This window comes from Leptinotarsa decemlineata, unplaced genomic scaffold (genome assembly GCF_025532065.1).
Source record: "Leptinotarsa decemlineata unplaced genomic scaffold, Ldec_3_MD MMD2_tig00003736_RagTag_RagTag, whole genome shotgun sequence".
Classification (NCBI taxonomy): Eukaryota; Metazoa; Arthropoda; class Insecta; order Coleoptera; family Chrysomelidae; genus Leptinotarsa; species Leptinotarsa decemlineata.
Window position 1 is genome coordinate 4379251 of NW_027412593.1, and position 27235 is coordinate 4406485.

At 36.1% G+C, this 27235-nt stretch overlaps 1 protein-coding gene across 3 annotated transcripts in view; it reads left to right on the forward strand.

The window, feature by feature from the left end:
• The window catches only part of LOC111514105 (uncharacterized), a 36725-nt gene extending 14232 nt beyond the window's left edge, over positions 1-22493 (forward strand). For 2 of the 3 annotated variants that reach the window (XM_074178305.1, XM_074178307.1), the window contains exons 2-3: positions 6140-6250; positions 18980-22493. In XM_074178305.1, coding sequence (XP_074034406.1) covers positions 6140-6250; positions 18980-21910 — 3042 coding nt within the window. In that variant the 3' untranslated portion in view covers positions 21911-22493. The remainder of the gene's footprint in view (positions 1-6139; positions 6251-18979) is intronic. The other variant, XM_074178306.1, reaches the window with a different exon arrangement.
• The last annotated feature ends 4742 nt before the right edge of the window (positions 22494-27235 follow it).

Below are 27235 nucleotides of genomic sequence, written 5' to 3' on the forward strand. Positions count from 1 at the left end.
AAATTTTTGAAAGAAAAAAGTTACGGCCTCTTTTCGAAAATGCACATTTTCGAAAAACTTGCTGTAACTCAGAAACGATGAGGAATTTCGATACGCAGTTTTCACCATTGAGTTTGTCTTAAAATGTGGCCCCCAGACACAGTCATCAGTTTTCATCTATCTAATTTAAAAACATGAGTTTTCCTTTGAAAGTGTCCAATTTGGTCCACTCTGTACAAATGTTAATACGACCCATTATTTGTTTCCTTGTCAGTGTATTTGACATTTAGCAGTCGCACATTATTTGGAACGCTGATTCAATTGATATAGTAATAAACCATTTATGTAGATACGCCTCTCACTGAAAATCAGAAAGTATCAATGAAATCATAATGATACATTAGACGCCAATAACAACTTCAGGAAGAGAAAGTTTGTCTGTAAATCAGTTTAGTTATCTTAATGATGTTTGAGTAACCCCAATGTACGGTGCTTCATAAATGATGCATTTCAGAATCAAACATTTAAAAATAATTACTCTAGCTTTCGAAAATTGATCCAAAACGTGGAATACAACAAATTTAAAGATACGGTTCATCCTGAAATTTCAACCTTCCAATACATCAAAATTTTCAAATTGTTTGAGATCAATGAAATATAATGATATTGTTGAAAATATCAATAATAATAAGTATTTAACAATAAAACTGGACAGAAATTTATTGAATGAAAAGAATTATTTAAAACAGAACCATAAAAATACCTGTTAAAAAAAAATCTGTTTAAAATCTGTTTTTACTTGACGAGATCCTACCTTTCATCGAGCGATTCGTAGCACCCAGTCGTAGCACCCATCGTCCAGATCAGGAACCCAAGCTGCATTCATGTAGTCCAAGATCCCAAGTAAGATCGACCTTCACCAATTTGATTACCAGGTAAAAATTATATTTTATCAAATGAACTATGTTTGTAAACGTGTCCAAATAGAGTTCATGGCTTTGATTGATAAAAATTATAAAAAAAATATTATATATATATATATATATATATATATATATATATATATATATATATATATATATATATATATATATACATATATATACATATATATACATATATATATATATATATATATATATATATATATATATATATATATATATATATATATATATAATATATATATAATATTTGCCCCCCCAAGAAGGGGGGGCAAACCGCGGACACGTGGCTATTGGCCTCATCAGCGCGGTGCAGCCAAGTGCAAAGATAGGCAACACTTGTTTACCGAAAGCAGGAAACAACACATATGCACGGAGTCAACAACAGGAGCCAACCGCACATTTGTGGTTCCAGTTAGAAGACCTTGAATTCCCAGGCTTCATCTAACATGACCACGTAGGCAGCTATAGCTATATATATATATATATATATATATATATATATATATATATATATATATATATATATATATATATATATATATATATATGGTTTTCCGGGTATTTGATCCGTGTATGTGATATTATCTTCAATCTCACCTACGTTTCGACAAAGTATCATTTGTCATCATCTGGATATAACTGTTATGTGTCGGAAGTCGGTCTACCCTAATCGATCCGCTTCCTACTATAATGGTAAAAATGGTGTTTGTTACGTGTTCGGAAGTAGAATGTCCTAAAACGCTCTATTACCTACTATTTTAAATGTTGTTGTTGATTTTTACCTGAGTTCTTCTTCTTCTTGCTTAACCTCTTCTTCCCGTAACGGTTTGAAATGTTAAATCTAACATTTGGTTGATCGAGATAGCTGATGCTCTGAAGATGTTGGACATATCGTTCATGAATATTTGGATGTTGAAAAAATAATAGTAGGATGAAACCCATTAAAAAATGAGGGGAATATGATAAAAATGATAGGAAAAATAAATTACGGGCGATCTGAGTTCGGGAAGTGGGAGGAAGTCCTATGGAAAAAAGTCAAATGGCAAAGTTGTAGGTAATAAAAAGATATACAACTTTTGTATTTACAATTTTTCCACATAACCTCAAAATTTATGTGAAAAATTCAAAAAACCAAGATATTGGTTTTTTATTTTTATCTCAGAGTTTTTTTTTACGAAACTTGGTGAAAACTCATCTATTCATGTCCCAAATGCACTGTAATTTATTTGATTTGAAATATTTATTTTTTCACCTTATTTTGACTTAATTCAAAAAAACACCTCAATTTTCAATTGAAAATTCTCCCGTCACAATATCAGCTTTTTCAAAAAGTCGGTGTGCTTTTTGTTAGTTGAAAACTCTACTTTCTGATGGTATAAAAAAATACATTACTTTCCTCGAATTCTAAATTTTTTTTCAATCAGTATGTACAATTTTGAGCTGTTTATTAATTTTTTTTTTCAATCATTATGTACAATTTTGAGCTATTTATTAAAATTACTCAAAAAAATGTAAGATTCCATGGTATATTGATGAACGAAAAAGTTGCAAATCAAAATATACTAAATTGATGGATTTAGCCGTTACTACGTGGTAGGAGATCATAATGAGATCAAAGTATACTACTATAATCAACAAACAAAAAGTTAATAAAGTTAATATTTAATTAGACATCTACAATATTTTGAGAAGGTGGCAGAATCTTCTTTAAATAATATTTGTAGATGCCTTATTTATTGCTGTTTGAAAAGAAATATATACCTGAGTGACCTACGGAATATTTTAGCCTAAATTGTTATTGTTATGGGCAAGATATTAATCTCTTGGTCCTTTTAAATGAATTAAATTCAAATAATCATGACATTATTTTCTCAAACTGGAAATGTAAAGGACTTATTTTTCACGTCTAATAGTTTTGAACATCCTTCAAAAATATTGTTGCATTTCTGCATTGTTTTTTCGGTTGTGATACAACATCTAGATTTGCCGGAAAAGGAAAGAAAAGTATCGTGAATTCATTATTAGACGCTAAAAATTTCTCAAACTTGGCCAATGTTTTTTATAAGAAACATGCAAGTAAAGAAGATATATAAAAATGGATTACAATTAGTCAAATCTATTTATAAATGAAAAATGAAAGAAAAACACTGAATCAATCAAGATTTCAAAAATGTCAATTTGCAAAAATTGAATCATCTTTCATTTTGGCAAACTTCCCACCTACAGAAGAAGCAGCAGAACAACATTGTTACAGATTGGGGTTAGAAGCAACATCAACGTGGCGTTATGCCCAAATTCACAGGAAAGGAATTAATTCCGGAAGTATTGCTCAAAACTATTTGCTGCAGCTGTAAAACTGGATGTAACAGTTTAAAAAGTGGCTGTCGAAAACATTTATGCTTAAATTGTCATGGTTCTGAAAATTGTTCCAATATGAAAGAAAAAACCTACGAGGAAATTAATGATTCAGATGAAATTGGGGATGAAGAACCAATGCATACTGAAAATGATACTAGAGACGAAGAACGTGATGGTCTTGAAGATTTTGAAGATCAACTAGAATTGGAAAAGTTTGTCGAATCTAACGATGAAGAAAGTGATTAAGTGATTGAAGTTCAAGATAAGGTATTTATAAATAACAATATTAACGTTTTTAAAAATATTATAATCAATAACGTAATCAGAGTGAAGTATCTGAATTCTATATTACGATTTACATGCATATTTATATTTTATGAGATTTTCTATGGCATGAATGTAATTATAATTCAAGAAATAAACTTTTGAACTGAATAAAATTGCAACAATCACATTTTTATGAAATTGTAAATGATGATTTTTTCGATTTTTTGCATTTTCTGAGAACATTTACTTTAGTAATGTATATTTTTTACACCATCAGAAAGTAAAGATTTTAACGAACAAAAAGCATAGGGAATTTTTGAAAAAAGCTGATATTTCGACACGAGAATTTTCGATTGAAAATTAGGGTGATTTTTTTTATGTGAAAATGTGTGAAAATAAGGTGAAAAAATAAATATTTCAAATCAAATAAATTACATTTTCACCGGATATTGTAGATTTTTTTTAAAGATAAAATTAAAAAATCAATAACTTATTATTATTTGAACTTTTCACATATTATTTGAGGTTATGTGAAAAAATAGTAAATACAAAATCCGTAGATCTTTTTATTACCTACAACTTTGTCATTTAACTTTTTTCATAGGACTTGTAGTTTTGCCGGAAAACGAAATAAACCATTTTTTACCTTTGAACACTCACCCCCTTCCACTTTCCGAACTCAGATCACCCGTAATTCATTTTTTCATTAATTTTCATCATATTCCCCTCCTTTTCTAATCGAATTCATCCTACAACGAGTTGCTGAGTCTGAGCAGCGTTTGAAGCTGTTTCACCATGAAGTACCCGAATTTATGCATCGATATGTGACAATGGATGAAACATGAATACATCATTTCACAACACCAGAATCAAAACGATCGTCATCTGAGTGGACTGCTGGACAGCACGTGGTGCACACCGAGTGCACCACCGAGTGCGCCTGGTACAATATACATCAACTGTCTTGAAAAACGAAAAACCATCAACAGCGACTATAACATAGCGTTATTGGAGCGTTTGAAGGACGAAATTGCGAAAAAACAGCCTCATTTGAAAAAACAGAAAGTGATGTTCCATCAAGACAATGCACCGTGTCACAAATCAATGAAAACGATAGCAGAATTGAATTAATTGGACTTCGAATTGCTTCGGCAACCACCGTATTCTCCAGATCTGTCCCGCAGCGATTTTTTTCCATTCTCGGACTGCAAAAGAATGCTCACTGGAAAGACATTTAGCACCCATGGAGAGGTAATCGTCGAAACTAAGGCCAGCTCGTCAAAGATGGGCGCTCAGCCCATTGTCGCGAAAAGATGATACAGGATATCCGGCATGAGCAATTTGGGAGCATGGTCGTCTCACGATGTGATCTGGGCACCGAGATAGTGCGATTTGACCCCGTTAGGCTTTTTCTTGTGGGGTTTTCCTAAGTCGTAGGTGTATGTGAATAAGCCACAAACCACAGCAGTCCTTAAAGCCAACATAACCCTGTCCATTGGCCAAATTCAGCCTGATTTATGCACCAGTCATAGGAAATTGAACGTTTCGGATGCACTCCACCCCAAGAAGGTCTTTCAGGATATGGAGTGTACTCCAGATCACATAACCTAAGGATAAAGTGGGGAATGGGAAAAAATACCAGCGTGGTTCAATCACCACAAAAGAAATAACCAGGAAAGGAATTTCTGGCAAAAACATAACAATCTGCACTGATACTAGACAAGCCCTAGTAGCCTTGAACAGACAACGTGTTATTTCAGGGCTAGTACTAGAGTGCCACCAATATTTAGCCAAAGCCTCTGTAGATAATAACATTATCCTGAGTTGGATTAAAGGGCACGACAGGAGTAAAGGTAATCGCATTGCCGACTCTTTAGCCAAAGAAGCGGCTGGACTAAGAATTTGGGACCCAGTGTCACCTACGGCCTGATGACTTCAAGAATTGTAGAACTAGCCAAACGTTATAGCCATGCTCAATCCCTAAAGATGGGATAAAATCAAAGGATGCAATCTTGCCAGGATCACCCTGGGCGACCCTGTGAAGCTGGTGCCGAAGAAATATCTGGCGATGACCAGGAAATATCTACGCTTAACAGTAGGATTTCTGACTGGCTACTGTCAACTAAGGAAACACCTCCATAATATGGGGCTAGTTGACACACCTCTATGCAGGATGTGTGAACAGGAAGATGAAACTGTCAGGCATGTCCTATGCGAATGTCCGGAGTTTTCGTCAATAAAAGAGTGTGTGTTCGGCGAGTCTTGGCCTACACCTGCCGATATAAATGAGATGTCTCCTAGTGACCTGTCCACCTTCCTGGAAAGGACAGGAAGGACCTAGGAGGGCAACTCCTCGGGAGGATGTACAATGGGTCACATGTGGCCTAAGTGTTGTGGGCCTACACCCACCCTCCCTACTCTACAGATACAGATACGGATCTTTCAAATGAATAAAAAAATTGATGAAATCTCACACACATTGAAAATAAGATGACTTATTTTGTAGAAAAACAAGTTTACTTCTCATTACATCCATAATTATAGTTTCATAATAGTTGGAAAAGCTCAATTGTTTTTTTTTGTCACAGGTTCACTCAAAAGATCTCGTATCGCAGAAAATATGTACAAAATGTGTCCAGGACGCCATCAAAATGTTCCAGTTCCGACAACAGTGTCAAAAAAATGACAGATACTTAAGGGTAAGAAAAAAGTTTTGTCGAAAATTTTTTATTATTGATTGAATATTGAGGGAGTATACCTAGACCAAATGAATGCTTTGAATGTATTTTTTATGAGTACCATGAATGAAACAAATTTCAAATTGTTAATTTGACTATATTTTCACTCCAGACTGCAAAAACTGGCTATACCTTTACCCTAGTTACTAGAATTGAAACCTCTTACGAAACAACTTTTTTATTGTTGTTAAACTTTTGACTCTTTCGAGGAGTCTCGAGAATGCATATATTAACTATTGCTTATCGAAAAGTAAATAATTATGAAAGGAACTACCTGAGGTAAATATTTATAATGAAAAAGATCAGAAGTCAATTCCTGAACACCTCTCAGATGTTGAAAAATCAACAATTTTTTTGGCGATATTGCTAATAGTAACTCTACGCCTGATGTTGACAAAATGTTATTTTTTTGAGTTCAGAGCTGAATAACCAAAAATTCAATTTTCATGAAACCAACGAGAAATTTACACTAATGCTGTTGGACCTGACGATATCAGCATGCAAATGTTATTATATTGCTGTCCAATTATTTCACCTCACATATGCCATTTATTCAATGAATTTATTCCACAAAAAATCATCCAACAATCTGGAAACGTTCGCAAGTTCTTCCCACTAGCTAAAATAAGAAATGCAGATAATCTGACTGATCTTCTCCCGATTAGTATTTTGTGTGCCATATCTAAAGCATTTTAAAAAATTTTGAACTTGCAGATGCGTAACTACTTGAATGTCTTCAATATACTTATTAGCAACCTGTCAATCACGATTCCCGGCAAACCACAGTTGCACAACAGCTCTTTTAAATTTACATTGTTCTGTTGATAATAACAAACTTTGTCTTTTAGTATTGCTGGCCTACTCTAAAGCATTTGATCGCATTAACAACTACCTACTTCTGGCAATTCTGAAAGTACCTGGGTTTTGCCTCTAGCATGGTAGCTCTTCTGGAAAACTACCTGCTAAATCTTTCTCAGTGTGTCATATTCAATAACAAAAAATCGGCTACCCTTGAAATAAATAATGGGGTCCCTCAAGGATCGATTTTAGGTCCACTTCTCTTTGTTTTATATACTTCTCGATTCTCAAGGGACCTTCTTCATACTTTCATGCATTGTTACGACGATGATACACAGTTGTATTGAGAATTCGATGAAAATTGACTCAATACTGCACTTGATCAAATGGGCCATGATTTGCACTCTCTGAAAACTGAATCAAATAAATAATGTCTCTCTGTAAACTCATCTGAATCTCATGTTGTGCTCTTCGGTGGGACAGTTGCAAAGAATGGTTTTAGCGAATTGATTAATTTTTCCATCGATGGGGTTCAATTTCCAAATAGAGATGTAACGAAAAATTTAGGTCTTCATCTCGATAATGCTATGCGATTCACCACAATGTTTCTCAGATTCTTAAAAAAGGTTGTATGAATATAAAACTAGTATACTTGAATAAAAATCTTTTGAATAAAAAAAATAAAATTTTACTCTGCGACGCACTGGCACTATCTCATACCAATTATGCAGATATTGTTTATGGTCCGGGACTCTTGGAATCTGACAGGCACAGACTTCAAAAATCGCAAAATTCGTGCATGAGACTCGTCACAGGTGCAAGAAGACGTGAACATGTGTCTCTATTCTTGAAACAACTTAGGTGGCTGAACATGGATGCAAGGCACACACTGTATTCTGCTAGTATATTTCATAAGTTCTAACCACTGGAAAACCTACTTCCTCTTCACCGAATTATCAGAACCGATATACATAATTTAAAATTTGAGATTCAAACATCTTTTGACTGCACCTAAACATAAAACCTCTCTTTTTCGACCAGTGTGAAGGTGGCCATGTGTTTTCATCCATGTGTTTGGTGAAAGAGAGGCGAGCGCGCTATTCCGCCATAGGTCGTTTCACCGCAATTATTCACATGGCTAGCCATGGAAATTTTTACATTGATAGACTCATTGCTGGAAACAAACTGATGTGATTGGAAATGATTCTAATGATGATGAAAATCCTTTTTTTTATGAAATGAACCGCATTTTATTGAAATTGTACAAACAACTGATAATAATAGAAGCAGAAAAATAATTCCAAAAGGAAAATCGTTGCTAGGAATATTTTTTCTGTCAATTAATTGAATACACCCCCGACTACCCTTAATTCAATTTTCATTAGAAAAAATCATAACTCTTTGCAGAAACACATTGCTGGGAATTTTTTTTCATGAAACCATCGAATTTGGCATGCTTATTAACCCCAGAAGGGGCGCTGATTTTGTCTCACGAAAATACACCCCCCAGCAATGTGTTTTTGCAAGGACTTGTGATTTTTTTTTTAATGAAAAGTGAATTAAGGGTAGTTGGGGGTGTTCTTTTGCGAGACCAAATCAGCGACCCTTCTGGGGTTAATAAGCATGCCAAATTCAATGGTTTCATAAAAAAATATTCATTTTTCCTAATGAAAATTGAATTGAGGGTAGAAAGGGGTGTATTTTCGTGAGACAAAATCAGCGGCCCTTCTGGGGTTAACAAGCTCGTTGAATTCGATGGTTTCATGATAAAATATTCCCAGCAATGTGTTTCTGCAAGGACTTATGATTTTTTTAATGAAAATTGAATTGAGGGTAGAAGGGGGTGTATTTTCGTGAGACAAAATCATCGAAACTTCAGGGGTTAATAAGTATGCCAAATTGGATGGTTTCATGGAAAAATTTTCCCAGCAATGTCTTTCTGCAAGGAGTTATGATTTTTTTCTAATGAGAATTGAATTAAGGGTAGAAGGGGGTGTATTTTCGTGAGACAAAATCAGTGACCCCTCTGGGGTTAATGAGCATGCCAAATTCGATGGTTTCATGGAAAAATATTCGCAGCAATGTATTTCTGCAAGGAGTTATGATTTTTTTAATGAAAATTGAATTGAGGGTAGAAGGGGGTGTATTTTCGTGAGACAAAATCAGCGACCCTTCTGGGGTCAACAAGCTTGCTAAATTCGATGGTTTCTTGAAAAAATACTCCCAGTGTGTTTTTGCAAGGACTTATGCCTTTTCTTTAATGAAAATTGAATTAAGAGTAGTCGGGGGTGTTCTTTCGCGAGACTAAATCAGCGACCCTTCCTGGGTTAATAAGCATGCCAAATTCGATGGTTTCATGAAAAAAAATCCCAGCAATGTGTTTCTGCAAGTAGTTATGATTTTTTCTAATGAAAACTGAATTAAGGGTAGTCGGGGGTGTATTCAATTAATTGACAGAAAAAATATTCCTAGTAACGAATTTCTATTTGGAATTATTTTTCTGCTTCTATTATTATCAGTTGTTTGTACAATTTCAATAAAATGCGGTTCATTTCATAAAAAAAAGGATTTTCATCATCATTTGAATCATTTCCAATCACATCAGTTCGTTTCCAGCAATGAGTCTATCAATGTAAAAATTTTCATGGCTAGCCATGGCTAGCGGTGAAACGACCTATGGCGGAATAGCGCGCTCGCCTCTCTTTCACCAAACACATGGATGAAAACGCATGGCCACCTTCACACTGGTTCTTTTTCGAGGTTCTTTTTCTTATAACATTATACGCTTATATAATCGGCTACCCATCGAATTCCAGTCACTACCACTACTTGGTTTCAAGAAAAATCTGAAGGGATATATGTTTCAATCCGGTTCTTTTCTTTTATAAAATTTGATCAGTTGATACCTGTACTTGATATTTATTTATCACGAATATGTAGAAAATATTCAAATTATCTCTCTTTCCTACCCTTCACCCCTTCTTTTATTTTTTTTTTATTTTTTTCATCAAGTTCGATTGTATATTAATGTGAGTTTGCTGTTGCTGGTTGGATGGAAGAGCAATATCTGCCTTGATTTATCATGTGCAGATGTTTGATTCTGCCATTTCTTAGTATCTCACGTACTGAGTAACCTAATAACCTGATAACCAAATAAAAAGCATTTGTCATTATTATTTTCCCCGTTGTATGCGCTGGTCAGGCCCTATCCCCCGAAGCTCCGATACATTCGGAAGGGCGCGCCAGCATTATCGACCAACGATCACTTCTCACACCGAGAGGTGAGTGATCATTGGGTCCGAGAATCATGTGCCCTGAACAAGCGCAGTGAGCCAAGAATGACAGCCCTCTGCATCTGTCCGGTTAAGAATTCTGCCTTAGTGCGGTAAGCCGGTATGATTCCACCAAGGACTTCAAGAATTAGAACAACTATCTTGACAGAGTTTGCGGAGTCCTCTTTTCGGAGGATATTCGTCTCGCCAGGAGCTGAAAACTCCACGACAAATATCGTCTTGCTCTGGTGGTCGAGAAGGACTACATCATGCTCATTAGCTTGTATGATTCTGAGAGTGGAAAACGAATAGTTCCAATAAATTCGGCACTTCTCGTTCCCTATGACGGATTCAATATCCCCCGGAGCGTAGGGCAATACCGGTGTCTTGTCAATACCATAAGAGTGCCGTATATGGTAATATAGCACCCTTAGGAATACAATACAATCCTTTATTTTTCCTGAGGCTTTTTTACAAGCATGGAAATCGTCATATACACAGTAAAGATTGGAGTTGAAAAATATCAAGCGATAAAATATGGAACATACATAAAAAAAATTAAATCAATAGTAGATATAGGAGATAATTATATAAAACAATTTAAAAAAACAGTATAAACAGTAGAATATTAACAAGCAAACAATCGTGATGTCAAGCAGCCAGACCAGTTTGAAAATATTCATCAAGTGAATAAAAGGCATTTTTGTAGAGAACATTTTTAACGCTATTTTTGAAATTAATGGGATTTGAAATTTTCCTAATGAATGGAAGTTTATTAAATATTTTTATAGACATAACATGAGGTCCGTTTGATACAGATGTTAATTTGTGTACAGGAACTATCAGATTATAATTTTGCCTGAGAGTATAACCAGCAGCTATGCGGATAGTATCCCTTTGCTGAAACTCATGGTAATGCTTCTTAATGTAAGTGACACAATTTAAAATATATATGGATATCACAGTTAAAATTTGTAACTCAGTAAATAACTGCTTACAAGAATCACCATATTTTTTAAAACACATGGTTCTTAGTATCTTTTTTTGATCAATCAACAGATCATTCAATTTGCTGCTATTACCGTAGCAGACTAAGCAATAATTTAAACTTGAGTGAACATAGGCATAGTAGTAACTTAATAAAATATTTACAGAGACAGAATTTCTGAGATTCCAAATGACAAAACAATGCTTGGATAATTTTATACAAATAGCGTCAATATGATCATTCCAGGATAATAGGGAGTCAATGCCTAAGCCTAAGAATTTGACTGATTTTTTCTGCACAATAGATTTAGTATTAGCTCTAACTAATATATTGCAGTCCATTTCTCTAAGTGAGAAAACAATGGTATTAGATTTATTGCTATTTAGTACGAGACCGTTTCTGGCGCAGTAATTAAGCATAATATCAACTGCAATATCAGCCTGGTACATCGAAAAGTGCATACCAATGATCTCGTCAGAATCGGGGTTATACAAAATTGGTTGCTCATCACATATTATCTGATTTATATATATTTGAACTGCAAACAGTTCAATGTACTGAAAAGATTGCAGTTATACATAATTAGGTCGAGGTATAGCTATGGTAAGTTTAATAAACTTGCAACGTTTCTATACGTTTCTATACGTTTTTATACGTTGTTGAAAAGACAATTGAAAATAACACGAATTTGGTAACCTATTTGAAATGTAAAATATGTGACTCAAATATTTTTCACAATTTAATTGTATTATATAATACATGATTGTTGAAAATCATATCAAAGTTATAAAATAGGGTAATTATTTTGAGCTCGAGGATCCAGATACCTGACTTCTCTTGTTTTTGACAAGCTCAATTATGTCGTTGTAATTATTTAAAGAATTGATTGGAGATGGTCATTCATAAGTCTTGTGCGATGTTTGTTCTTATTTATTTTTATGACGGAAAACATCTGCTCACATAAATATGTACTACCAAACATCCATAGAATGCGTGCTTTTTTAATTCCAGACTTTTGAAATATTGTGTATAAAATGTAATAGCGTTAACCTCTTTGAATTTTTCTTTCAGAGTACTGTCTGATTGAAGATCTGTCAACTCCATTTGCAAATGAACTGGTACCTGTGAAGCTTCGAAATTGAATGAATTGTTGAAAATTGGGAATTCCATTTCATTCTTTTTGTGGAAGTCTTCAAAACGATTGTTGAATACCGTGATAAGATTTTGCGGAAGTTGAGAATATTAATCCAATTTTTTATGATCCACTGTGCCAAACGATTTTAAATAAGACTAGACTTCACAATTACTACTCCGTACTACAACTAGAGTCCTTCTCCTACCGTATCGCTTCGATTACTCGATTCAACAGACTCACATCGCGCCGACGCATTTTTTTTATATCGATAAGGATAGTCTAGATTCAAAGCGCGTGGAACATTCTATTGTTCTCAACAAAAATAATAGGGTATTTCTGCTTGTCACTAAGAGATGGGGTTACTGTTAAACTTCCGTTGAGGAATCAAATGAAGTCTAAAAGCTCTAAAAAACATGATTCTTCTTTCTGCGATACATTGCGATCGCGGGCCGTAGTGATAAGGCCCGGGGGCCGGATGCGGATATGGCCCGCGGGCCATATCCCGACTGGTAAACGGTATGTCTTGTATAGTCTATCCATTCCCAATTGGAACGGCAATAAAAATAAGAGTACAGTTATAAACATTTCTTGCCTGTGGCCTCTAGTCGCCTAGATAGTTAGTAAACGTGCTATCAAATGTAGTTGATGAATAAAGGCTCGGCTAGCTGGACTGGCTGAATACTAATTTTTTGTCCGTTTCACAATATTTCTTTATCAGTGCCGTGTGTTCATGGGGTTAGGTGAGGTAGTGAGTGGTTTTGCAAACCGATTTTTGAAAACTTTTTCTAGAGATCAATTACCCTAACACCAAACTCATATATTTGCACTCGACGCGCGTTTCGCTAACAAGGTTAGCATCTTTAGGAGAAGCAAATTGATACTGAATCTAAAGACAAGAGTTAGCTGTTTATATACCTGAAGTTTTTTTATCCGATGTGGACTTTGTTTGTTGAATGATGATTATCCTAATTGATTTTTCGGTAATTAACTAGTGGAACCACTACCTGCAAATTAATTTGTCAACAATAGATTAAAAAGCGGACAAATTAATTTGCAGGTAGTGGTTCCACTAGTTAATTACCGAAAAATCAATTAGGATAATCATTTAACAAACAAAGTCCACATCGGACCAAAAAACTTCAGGTATATTAACAGCTAACCCTTGTCTTTAGATTCAGTATCAATTTGCTTCTCCTGAAGATGCTAACCTTGTTAGCGAAACGCGCGTCGAGTGCAAATATATCAATTTGGTGTTGGGGTAATTGATCTCTAGAAAAAGTTTTCAACTTTTACACCAAAGGTTCCAATCTCATCGTTTAAACCGATTTTTGTGAAAATCTTAGTGTTTTTGGGTACTTTCATCAATATGGATTTCTAGATACCTTTTGAAACAAATGATAACATTACGTGTGAGGAATCTGTGTCAATCGACAGGGATCCGGAATTTGAAAATAAGGACTTACATGTAAGTTCAGCGAGTAATTTTAAATATTCAGAATGCTTGAAAAAGAAAAACTGTCACAATTATGCTATTGTGAATAGAATATGCGAGTTAACGAAACTATCTCGTTCGAGTCATTGAAATAGGGGTTGTCATTGACCATGCAATGAAACGAAAACAAAGGAATAAAAAAGTTGCAAACGTTGATGGTGCTACAAAAGATGTGATTCAGCGAACAATTTATGGTATATACCAAAAAAATGAAGTACCAACCTTGGAAATGATTTGGTATAAATTACTCGACTATCCCGATTACAATTACAAATCTTTAGAAACTCTACGAGGTGTCTTATTGTCTTGTGGTTTCAAATATAAAAAATTGAACAATCGGATGGTCATAATGGAATCGACACGCATTGTTCAACTCCGACAAGAATATTTGAGGCGAATGAAAAGGTACCGAGAATCCAGCAGATACATAATCTACCTCGACGAAACTTGGTTTGACACCCATGATGTTGTCAAATATGGCTGGGTAGACGAAACCAAGTATTGTGCTTTGAACACACCTTCTTCAAGGGGAAAACGTGTTATAAAACACAAAAAAAGCAGATATTGTTTATTTCATGCGAAATCATGACATGGAAATACCCGAAAAGATTCCAACGAAAAAGGTATCACTTGTCGACCATAAAACAACGTAATTTCAAAAAAGAGTATATTATTGATTCGATGTGTGAAACACGTGGTCATATTCTCTTTCGTTTGCCTCCATACTATTGTGTATTCAATCCAATTGAAATGGTTTGGGCCACAATGAAAGAAAGCTTGCGGAAATGTAATCAGTCACCGACTTTGAATGCTATAGTGCTTGACAATATAGGGCGAGTGGTGAATGAAGTAGGTAATAGAACTGTGTAGCCCACGTTATGAAAGAAGAGAAAAAATATTATGTGCAAAGTTCCATAAATTCGATCGTTATTCAACCCGATGATGATTCCACCTCATGCGAATATAGCGAAGAAGAATTTTGATTTTCAAGCAATTTTGTTAGCCTCTATTATTTTGTAAATATGTTTGACGAGAATTCGGTGTGATTATTTGTGTTTTCATTGTATTTCAGAGTTTTCGAAACGTCGTGAACTAACGTGACTTGGAATCTCTCCACTTTTATTTTTATTTATTTTTTTCATTTCTTTATTTTTATTTATTCAATTGTTCTATTTTCACTTGTATTTTATTTCACTATTATTTCATTTCAGGTTTATTTTGGTTAATATAATTGTTATTTTCAGCTATTCATTTTCAATTCTTCTTTTTCAGTTGTTTCAGGGATTTCAAATCATTTTATGTAGTAGATAATGGAAGTCCGAACTAGTGAAATTCATCAAATAATATAGTCATGAAGAAATAAAAAATAGACGTTTTCGAGAAAGTTGATAATAGAAATATGGGCTTTTTATTGAGGATTGAGTTGCAAAATTACCCATCGTAAACAAATACCAATAACGTGAAAGTCTCTAATTTCAAACAAAGAGGAATGAACACAAACATTTTGAGATTACAACTCGACCCAAGGGTAAAGAATAATGAATTAAAAAATTAAAGAATCTTTAAAAGTATGTAAAAACTACTGAGACGTTTGAACAAAGTCAATTGGAAAAATTCACAGTGTGTTTGTGAAAACTCCAAATTCATAGTTCTTCCACATGAACCAAAATACATCAACGGATTGATTCAAATAAAAAGAAATTAGAAATAGAAAGAAATTAGCGAACTAAACGGCTATAATGGCTCGCTACAAGGGACATGTTTCACATAAATGGTTTGTTCTAGCAGCGATTTCAAACGATACGGAATCGTACGAAGCATGCGCATACGAATATAGGCGTTCTAGCAAAGCAAATCCAGGATTCGAACTAATAGTCGCATGTTCTAGCGAAGACGAAATCCAGTTTGCAAACCGTATGAGAACTGTCGAAGTAGTCCAGAGGAATTCGTAAGGATTTTCAGTTTGTGACATGCGCAAATATTCGGAGTGATCGAGTGATCCGATATCACGTTTGTTATGATTTTGGAATATGGATTTGTTGGTTATGTTATGTACTAAAGAAATGAGAAACCAAAATAGAAATATTTAGTGGCCTGATAATTGGTTTAAAAATCTTGTTTTTTATAGAACGGCAATCCTCAAAACTGTCAATTTTTTCATATTTGCGTTTGGAAATTCAAGTGAGTAAAATGATTTTATGTTTTTGAATGAAAATCAAGCAAGCATTTGGTGATTTTCAACTATGCATCAACTATTCAACTCCATTATTACAGGTAGGATTAGCCGAAATGTCATCAGAGTCATCAAGCTCTGAATCAAATTGGGGAAATAATTCTGAATCATCCAATGATGAGGAACTTGTCGAAATGCTGTTTCATCACCATGAGGAAGAGGATGAAGATAATCACATCAATAGAGATGCTGCAGACCACAGAAATTTTGTAGCTTAACAAGTTTTAAGATATCAATAAAATTGTAATATTTCTGTTTGTTGATGTTCATTTCATTGTTTGGCATAAGTTAAATAAACATCCATTCAGGTAAAATAAGAATGATTTTTAAAACAGTATAAAAATATAATTTGCTCAAGGGTGGGTATTTTACGACCGGATTAAGAGTCAATTAAAGTAATCGGTGCTGAGAATGACACCACATCCTGTCATTTGCTAGAGAGACACCACAGCCCCAGCACTGATTATTTTAACGGGCTGTTAATCAGGTCGTAAAGTACTCGTCCTAACACATAAACTAATAACTTCTTTCTATATAAAATCACATAACAGGAACCCTATGTATGACATAAGATATCAAACTAAATCCCTCATACTAACATTGAATTCAGAATATTTATCAACATCTGAATTCTCATTTTTGCTCATTTGTCTGAGCAAATTATTTCTTGTTTCTAATAATTCATTTCTCTTCTTTCTTATTTATAACTTTTCTTTTTCCAATTTTAACATTTCTTCTATTTTGAATTTTTCCATTTTGACCAAGCCGATGACTATTCAAGCCAATTCAATATGTTCATTTTTATCGGTTTTCACCTTCACTTTTCGCTGCACAAAATATAAATTTCAAATTTCCAACTAATAAGTCAGTTTAAATGACAATTTGACAATTGCCATTTATCAACACAAATAAGCGTTCTAGCAGGACATGAATCCCAAACTATTTTCAACCAGTCTCACGGCATACATGCGCAGTTGGCCAGTCCATAACACCAGCTTCAAACCATCCGAAATTTCTTGCTAGAACAAACCATTTCATAAAACAGAGAAGTCCACTGTTGCTCAACATGCCTTTGAGAAATGCTACAGAATAAAAGAGGAATGCTTGAAATTGTTGAGAACGGTACATGGCCAGTTTTTAGATGCTTTCAAAAGTTTAGGATAAATGTGAACGGTGATAAAGGTCCCATTCCTAATAAAAGCCCATTGTTCGCATTCTTACGTAAGTACAGGTAGAAAACAAGTGAAGATCAAGAAAACGATTCGTCCAGCGACATTTTTATTTATCATTTTACTTTTTATTGTTCATTTCACCCCGGAGGTTCCAAGTTCCCACGCTTCATGTTCCCATACTGATGTGTACTATTTTTTCATTTCATCATCAAAATTACTAATCACTTTGTCATGTGATCTTTATTTCGTGCTTTTCTCTATATTTTTCACATTGTATTCTTTGTTGTTCGAGAGGTGGTAGACTACTGTAAATGTGTATTTGTGGCGTTTAATGTTTTTTTCTAATACTGCTTATAGGCTCAAAGTCCTACTTGCGATTGACTTTCTTCCTTGTTTCACTGTATCACTTTCACCAATCGCCACTTACATTTTTTTTAATTCTACTTCTTCTACTTAAATTCAACTGGTACTGTTGGCAAATAAGCCACATTCATGTTATACATTAATTCGCTTTCACCGCTTCACTCATTAACTATATTTTAACGGAATGATTCATTATCAATCATTAAGAACATTACGTTGCGTAATGAATTACAATTTTACCCTACCAGCTTCGAGCCGCCATTTACTTTTATGTGGGTTTGGTAATTGCAGTTGTTGGTCGAATTTTATTCTATTTCTTTCCACTAATAGTTCACGATGCAGGATAATGACAATTGGAATGTCCAATTTCTGATCACCTTACTCAATAGATAAAAAAAATACATATGGAGATATTTTGTGCGACGTATACAAAGAGAGATGGAACAGATTTCTGAAGAACTGTAAACACATATATATTTTAGGTATTTGATCCTCGCCAGTACATGAAACTTACACGCAATTGCGAATATATTGTATCGAGGTAAACAATAGGCCTATATTGCTGTCTGTAATGTTTTCATTTATCATATTACACGTTTTTTCTCACTCATTTTACAGTTATAAAATTGGTTTATTAACTTATAGCATGACTCACGACTCAACTTATAAGTTAACGTCTGACTCAAGACTATTTACTTCTGGCTGTTGCGCTACTGACAATGCGAAATATGACTTAAGTGGGCGGGGTCTTTTAACACAGAACAATTTTACGTTTCTGCGCTGACTCATTTTAGTTGGCGTCGACTATACGTACATTTCTAACATTAGCAAATAACATCACAAATGTAAGAAAAGTACAGTTATGTGTCCAGCATATTTCTTTATCTTTGTGTTCCTTTTTATTTGGCAACTATACAAGATTTTCGTGTCTATTTTCTCCAAGAGGCCATTGTAATAAATTAAAAAATTGTCCTATGGAAACCCTTTTTTCACACCAGACGAAAAGTTCCGAATTTTTTTCGACACACATTTCGGTAACCAAGTTTCCCAAGAGATGCGTTTTAGTCATGCTAACTTTGCTAGCGAAATGTGCGTCTATCCTGTTGTGGCAAGTGTTTTCAATAGAAACATTTTACGCCAGATGTTACAATTTTACCGATCTTTAAATTATTCTTCAAATAAAATATAGCATTTGTATCAAACGGTGCAATAGTTTAAATCCATTTCTTTGTTGCAGGCACAATGTCGAGAAGTCCTGAAAAGCACAGATTTGAAGATTCCCAATACCAGTGTGAGGATTAAAACAGAAAGAGTAGAAAATGAAGAAATCGCCCAACAATCGTGCCATACGAAACCATATACAGTTCACCCTACAGTGACTGCATTGTACAGAAAATATCCAAAAATGCACCTTCCTTCTATAAGTTTACTGTCAAATGTCGATCCTTGTGTCTCTCTGGAATTGGATGCAGTTGAAAGTTATTTTCAAAGCAGGAACTTGAAAATGCAGAGATATGTTCAGTTAGCTCTTCGAGCAAGTGATAAATATATGCCAAAGAAAATATCCAATGTAGCGAAGTCACCAAGAAATAATTCATCCGAAATAGTTGCCAATACTGAGCAAGCCAATAGGATCAGCCCTATAAATATTAAGATTAAAAAAACAGGTTACACAATAGTCAGATCTCCGAAAGCTGACAAAGGTGATATTAATTTTGTGGTAAGTTCATCGACCCAAAATACAAACAATTCGGATTCAGTTGAAGAAGTTTCAACCGTTCATAAAAAAAAACACAAGAAAAGAAGACATTCGGGTGATACCTCGATAGAACCAAAACCAAAAAAATCTTTCTCGATAAATTCTTCTGACATGATTCTCTCGCAACCGCTAGTTCAAGAGGAATTGGCCACTGTTCGCAATGAAGAAACACCACAAGCGTTCGAGTGTGACATTTGTAGTTCAAAGTTCTCCAGTGCTAAACATCTGCAAAACCATAAAGAACATCATTTACGTTGCATGTTTTGTAAATTGGAATTCAGGTCTGTTGAAATGAAACTGCAGCATATCGAAAATTCTTGTTTGGTTAAGGAGGCCATGAATAATTCACCTGACGTGGTAGTGGAAAGAGTTGATTCGGATTTGAATATTCGACAACAGTTTTCAAAAACATTCGAGTCAATAGCTTCACTCACTGATCTGAAGAAACCTGCTGAATCAGCTTCCGATGTAATTGAAATTCATTCAGATGATGAAGATTCGTCTGTATCAACATCCAAAAGTCAATGTGGAAAATTGGAAACAAACTCAATTAAAAATAATTCAGTTTCAGTGATAAAACCGGATGTCAAAATGAAAAATAGTAACGTAATGGACAGCTTCGATACAAAAACTCCAGAACTGAAAGTGGTGACAGAACTTTTGGCAAACTTCCTCACTCTTCAGTCAAACGGTGAAGTATCAACTCAAACAGAACTGCCAGCTACAGGCTCGATTGAAGTTGATAAGGAAAAGTTCTCCGTTGATTTGAAAAGTTTGCAACAACAGTTACACTATTATCAAATACCAATTGTCATTCGAAATGGATCAATAAATGCATCATATACTTATCAATCTACTCCCAAGAAGCCGAAAACAATGAAACTTTGGAAAGATCTGAATCCAATTGATGTCACATCTAGTAATGACGATCGAGTCTCAAATAGCGATCCCAAGATTGCAGAAACTCTTCCAAATCACTCTAGTGATGCCACTAATAATGTTAATAACGATCAGCTATCCTCCCACACTAGTGTTCATAGTTCAAAAAATGTTTCTGATGATACTTCTAAACGGCCTGAACTAATTTCTCGACGAAATTCTCTCGAAGTAACACCTCTTCCACAGACGGCCCCTCTAAATACAACTCCTCTTTCCCCTATTGCAGATCTGCCATCACTGAAGAATACTGCTCAGGTACCAACTAGTTTTGTATCTTCCCCACTTGATATCACTTCACACGAAAAATCTCCAATTCAAGCTACTGCTCCAATTACTAAAAGTTCAAATTCACGTTTACCATATATTAATTCTGATTCGCGCATGAAATCACCCATCCTAGCGAAATCTCCGGGGTCCGTCGACAATCTACCCTCGATCACTCCTCTCCAAGCGGCTAATTATAATTCTGTGCCATCTAATTCTGCAATGGATAGTTTTGAAGAGTGGATCTGTCATATGAGTGCGTTGGCTAATGTTGATAGAAATTTCAACTCGCATTGCATTTCTAGTAATAATGCCGATTCACTTATGCACTCTAAACCTGATTCTATCGGCAATTCAACTTCGTTTACTTCTGTTGCAACATCGAATTCAGGAGCTAGACAATCCGCAACAGTAACATGCCAGGATATGGGTCACAATGGCAGTACATTTGATCCTCATATATATTACGCAAAAAAAACAAAAATCCCCAAAAAGGTTTCAAAATCGAGGAATGAGGCGTTTGAAAAAAAATCTGCGAACTGTTGTTCAAGTGATGTTTCTGAATTTAATAATCCCAATGTTAACAGTCAAAATATTTTCAATAACAGGTCAATTCAAAATTCGACACTTGATAATAATATCCTTCGGCAAAAAATGTTGTTTGCTCGTCTTCCACCTCCTTCATATTCTAGTAATAGTGCCCCTATTCAAAGCACCCAGTCGTGCAGGTTTCCCTATAGTAACACTACTTCTTGGACAGTCAACCAAACTTCAGGTCAACAGTTTTCTGCCCATGGGTGTAATGACTATCGGCAATATTTTTCTCAGGTCCAAAAATCGCTTGAATCTCGTTCAACTATCATGACTAGTTCCACCTATTTTCCGAGAAATCCTTTGAACACCGCCACGTATTTTCCTGCGTCAAATCTACTTCGTCAGTCCCTTGAAAGTTCCAAAGTAACTCCTTCCACAGTTACTGGATCTGTAACTACCCTCAGTGGCTACCCTAGTAACTCCCCTTATACGAGCGCATCATACGCCAGTGTCATTGTGAATCCTGCCTCTCAGAGATATTCCACAGATGGTCAAATACCCAATACGACGCATGCTAAATCACAGGCTACTTCAAACCCCCCCCTAACTGAGCCTGTCAAAAAGTTGAATGTTGGCTCCATCAGAGTGAGGAATGTGTATGAGATGACTTGAGTATATATGTACCTACTGCCTAGGTAGACCGTGCATATGAGTGCATATTGATTTAACAATCATAGCACATTCCAGGAAAGTCAAAATTTCCATAAATCTATCGTTAACTATAATTACCTGATAGTTTCATAATATATGAAAAAAAGAATGGCACTTTTTTTCGAATTTTGCAAAACATTTGTTGAGCATCATTTAAAAAATAAGTAGCCACTTGAAATGAGCAATGTATGTCATTTTTTCAAATTTGACTTTCAATGTATTCCCAACTATTCATGTTGCCATGTAATAAACAACAGGTATAACTCTTGAGGTGTTCACTTTCGTTTTTATTTTTATATATTTATTATACTATTCGGTTATTTTTCTGAGTGATCATCTCAGATACTGATAGCAATAACTATGTAATCATTTGATTAAAATTGTGATATTATGCCAAAATACGCTGCACGTTTTCTTTTGTTATTGTATAACACAATCATTATGGAAAAGTTGAATTTGTCGAATTTTTCCATTCTCAATTGGAGAATAAGCGTTTTTGTGAATAAATATAAAATTTTGTTACAATAAAATTTTTTATTATGAGGTACAATTGTTTTAATTTACAAACGACAGTTTTTTTACAGGGTTTCTCAAATGTCAGGGATCTATGAAGTGAAGAGAATTTTCAATCCTAACAATCAATATTCAATTTTTTTGTCATTTATATATGTCTCGCTTGCGTTTACGCAGTTATTTCTATTAAGTACTTTTCTTGATTTTTCACATTTTGTCTTCAATCAAGGACCGCCTGCCCGATACTGGCGATGCCCAATAGGCTGAAACAGCTGTCTACCGGTGGCTCTTAAATTGAAGTCAATATAGGAATGATCAGAATGGTACTAATTTCTTTACCCTTTGATTTTCATGAAATTGTTTTCCAGCAGCTTGACTGCATTAACCTTTCACGATTTCACATTATTTCTAGAAACATGTGGATTCGTTTTTCGATGATATTCCAGGTGAGCTTCCCAAATTTCTGCCACCGCAGCTGTCGGTTGATTGGTCAAACCGCCAACACTGACATAAAAACTTGGCAAGTTGACTTGGGTGTCACACCAATAGGTGGTTCCACTTATGTCTCGCTTGCGTTTACGCAGTTATTCCTATTAAGTACTTTTCTTGGTTTCTCACATTTCGTCGATATGCTGCTCGAAGATCGGGTTCACCGCATCCTCAGGGAAGATGACGATGACGTCATTCGTCCGGCTTCTGTGGAAGAATTGAAGGGCTACATCAAGGCTGCAAAAGCCAAGAAGGCCCCGGGGGTTGACTCAATAACTAACAAGTTATTGAAGAAGCTCCCGGAAAATTGCGTCGAGAGCCTACTGAGCATCATTAACAGCTCTCTGGCTCTGAGATACTTCCCCAGAAGGTGGAAACATGCGGTCGTCGTCATGCTCCCAAAACAGGGGCAGAACCGGCTTTTCCCGCAGAATTATCGTCCGATTAGTCTGCTCTCGTCGGCGGCTAAGCTGGCTGAAAGAGTCGTACTTCAAAGGCTCAACGAAGAAGTTGAGGACCGGAATGTTCTGCCTGATGAGCAATTCGGCTTCAGGAGGGAACATTCCACTGAGTTGCAGGCTCTGAGACTGGTCGAAAACACCATCGCGGAGCTAAATATAAACAAAAAAGTCCATCTAGTCCTACTAGACATCTCGAAGGCCTTCGACCGCGTTTGGCATGAAGGCCTTCTTCACAAATTAATAGCGTTCGACCTGCCTCGGGGCCTGATCCGGTGGATTGGGTCTTTCCTGAAAGACAGAACATTTCAGGTTAGAGTAGAGGGCTCTCTGCCTGACAACAGAGAGATCCTCGCTGGAGTGCCACAGGGGGCCGTGCTCTCTCCCACGCTATATTCTCTTTACACCAGCGACCTTCCGAGGTCCGAGCATGTGAAGGTTTCCCTCTACGCCGATGACACGGCTCTCCTCTCATCTTCCATGGGTCGGGAGCTCGGGATCGTCTATATGCAACGTGCATTGGGCGACCTCGAGCGCTGGTACCTTGAGTGGAAGATCCGAGTGAATCCGGATAAAACTCAGGCAATAACCATGGGAAGAACGATAGCTTCTCCGGCCATGAAAGTGAGAATCTCTGGAAGGGAGATTGATTGGCAAACGCGGGTCAAGTACCTAGGTCTTATTATAGACCGTAGGCTCACCTGGAACCCGCACCTGTTAAGCGTGAAGGCAAAGATCCAGGGTCGGGTGGCAAGCCTGTACCCTTTGATCAACAGAAAATCGAAGCTGAGCCTAAAGAACAAAATCACGATCTATAACATGATGTTCAAGTCTGTCATCATGTATGCTTCAGGCGTTTGGGGACAAGCGGCTCCGACCAACATCTCCATCTTGGAGACTCTACAAAACAAAATTCTACGGATGATTGTGAATGCTCCGTGGTTCGTGCGGAATGAAGCCATCCGCAGAGATTTGAAGCTGCCTTCCATTCAGCAATCCATTCAGTTGAGGAATCGGCGAATTTTAGATTATGCTGAAACTCATGAAAATCCTTTAGTCAGGGAAGCTATAGATTACGCTGTAGACGACCCCTCCCGATATAGAAGGCCCCGACACTCTGTCGTATGAGGCCCCTATGTCCTCCGTTAACAGATGAATAATATCTTCATCTATCTCACCCCAGCCAGGTAGGGGTATAAAGCGAAGGGCGGTATGGATGTCTCAGGACTTTCATGCCACCAATTAACACCAGTCATAACCCGTTTGTCTCTCTGACGAACATCAGTTGAAAGGGGAAGGGAGCCAGGCTTCAACCTGCAGGAACTCAAGATGGATTACGTCGTCGTCACATTTCGTTTTAGTCAGGGAAGCTATAGATTACGCTGTAGACGACCCCTCCCGATATAGAAGGCCCCGACACTCTGTCGCATAAGGCCCCTATGTCCTCAGTTAACGGATGAATAATATCTTCATCCATCTCACCCCAGCCAGGTAGAGGTATACAGCGAAGGGCGGTATGGATGTCTCAGGACTTTCATGCCACCAATAAACACCAGTCATAGCCCGTTTGTCTTTCTGACAAACACCAGTTGAAAGGGTAAGGGAGCCAGGCTTCAACCTGCCGGAAATCAAGATGGATTACGTCACATTTCGTCTTCAATCGAGGACCGCCTGCCCGGTACTGTATATATGAAATCGAGAAAAGTTAATGCAGTCAAGCTGCTGGAAAATAATTCCATGAAAATCAAAAAATTATTAGATAAATACTTTTTGATCATTCCCATATTGATTTCAATTTAAGAGCCACCGATATACAGCTGTTTCAGCCTATTGGGCATCGTCAGTACCGGGCAGGCGGTCCTCGATTGAAGACAAAATGAGAAAAAACCAAGAACGTACTTGATACAAATAGCTGCGTAAACGCAAGCGAAACATAAGTGGAACCACCTATTGGTGTGACACACAAGTCAACTTGCCAAGTTTTTATGTAAGTGTTGGTGGTTTGACCAATCAACCAACAACTGCGGCAACCAAGTACTTTCTTGGTTTTTTCTCATTTTGTCTTCAATCGAGGACCGCCTGCCCGGTACTGACGATGTTCAATAGGCTGAAACAGCTGTATACCGGTGGCTCTTAAATTGAAATCAATATGGGAATGATCAAAAAGTACTTATCTATTCATTTTTTGATTTTCATGGAATTATTTTCCAGCAGCTTGACTGCATTAACCTTTCTAGATTTCATATCATTTCTAGAAACATGTGGATTCGTTTTCCGATGGCATTTCAGGTTAACTTCCCAAATTTCTGCTACCGCAGTTGTCGGTTGATCGGTCAAACCACCAACACTGACATAAAAACTTGGCAAGTTGACTTGGGTGTCACACCAATAGGTGGTTCCACTTATGTTTCGCTTGCGTTTACGCAGCTATTTGTGTCAAGTACTTTCTTGGTTTTTTCTCATTTTGTTTAGTCAGGGAAGCTATAGATTACGCTGTAGACGACCCCTCCCGATATAGAAGGCCCCGACACTCTGTCGCATGAGGCCCCTATGTCCTCCGTTAACGGATGAATAATATCTTCATCCATCTCACCCCAGCCAGGTAGGGGTATACAGCGAAGGGCGGTATGGATGTCTCAGGACTTTCATGCCACCAATTAACACCAGTCATAACCCGTTTGTCTTTCTGACGAACACCAGTTGAAAGGGGAAGGGAGCCAGGCTTCAACCTGTAGGAACTCAAGATGGATTACGTCTCATTTTGTCTTCAATCGAGAACCGCCTGCCCGGTACTGACGATGCCCAATAGGCTGAAACAGCTGTATACCGGTGGCTAGCTTTCGAGTCCTAATTGGCTTTATTGCGTACTCCACTGAAAAATATACATGTGATTTGATTGTTATTTATGGTAAGAAGTGGAAATTTTAACAAAAATATGTAAAATAAGTTTCATTGAGAAAAATACCTATATTCATTTGAGAAAACACAATTTTCATTTTTTTTTTTCATTAGTTTTTGGGCTCTTGTGTATAAGGATTTTTGAAGCGTCTGAATTCGAATTTGAAAACAATTTCCGTTTATATTAACCTATAATATACTTTGATTCCATTACCCCTTAAAACAGCATGCCTACGATAATAATAAGATTCACTTTAGTCAATTGAAAAGAATTTTGCATATGCACTGACGTTTCAAATATATTAGGAAATGCATCCTAAACAACAAATATATGGGTGGATTCTTGAACAGCGAGACATAATGTACATCATTTTTTGAATTTATTTAAAAGTAGGAGGTACTTCATGATAGGTTATCCATTATGCGAAAAAAGTTAAATAAAAACAACAATGTATTATGGGACGTATGGGCGATACAGCCCGTCGCCCACCAATTTGCAAGCAGGTGTTTGTTATTCAACGTGGCACCATACAGAAGCAAACACTTTTTGTCTGTACAGTGGAAGTTGACTCGAAGTTCACGCACATACAAGTTTGCGCAGAATAGTCGTAAAACGTGATATTTATTGTAGACAGGATGGAATTACTCACTTTATTGAACCCAGGCAGAGGCATGAAAGGGGCCGACAAACATGTTTAATGGATGAATTGACGCCCTGACAGTTCGTTGAGTCATTGTACTTGTGTGGAGAACAAGAAATATTCTATACTTGGCATTGTTGATGGTTTGTTTGTATTAATGACGAGGAATTCTGTATAATTATTTTAAACAAAAAACTGAAATTACAATGAAATAAAATACAAACAACAATCAAAAAACAAAAATAAAAAATTGAACTAATAACACGAGATGAAAATTAAAACAACAT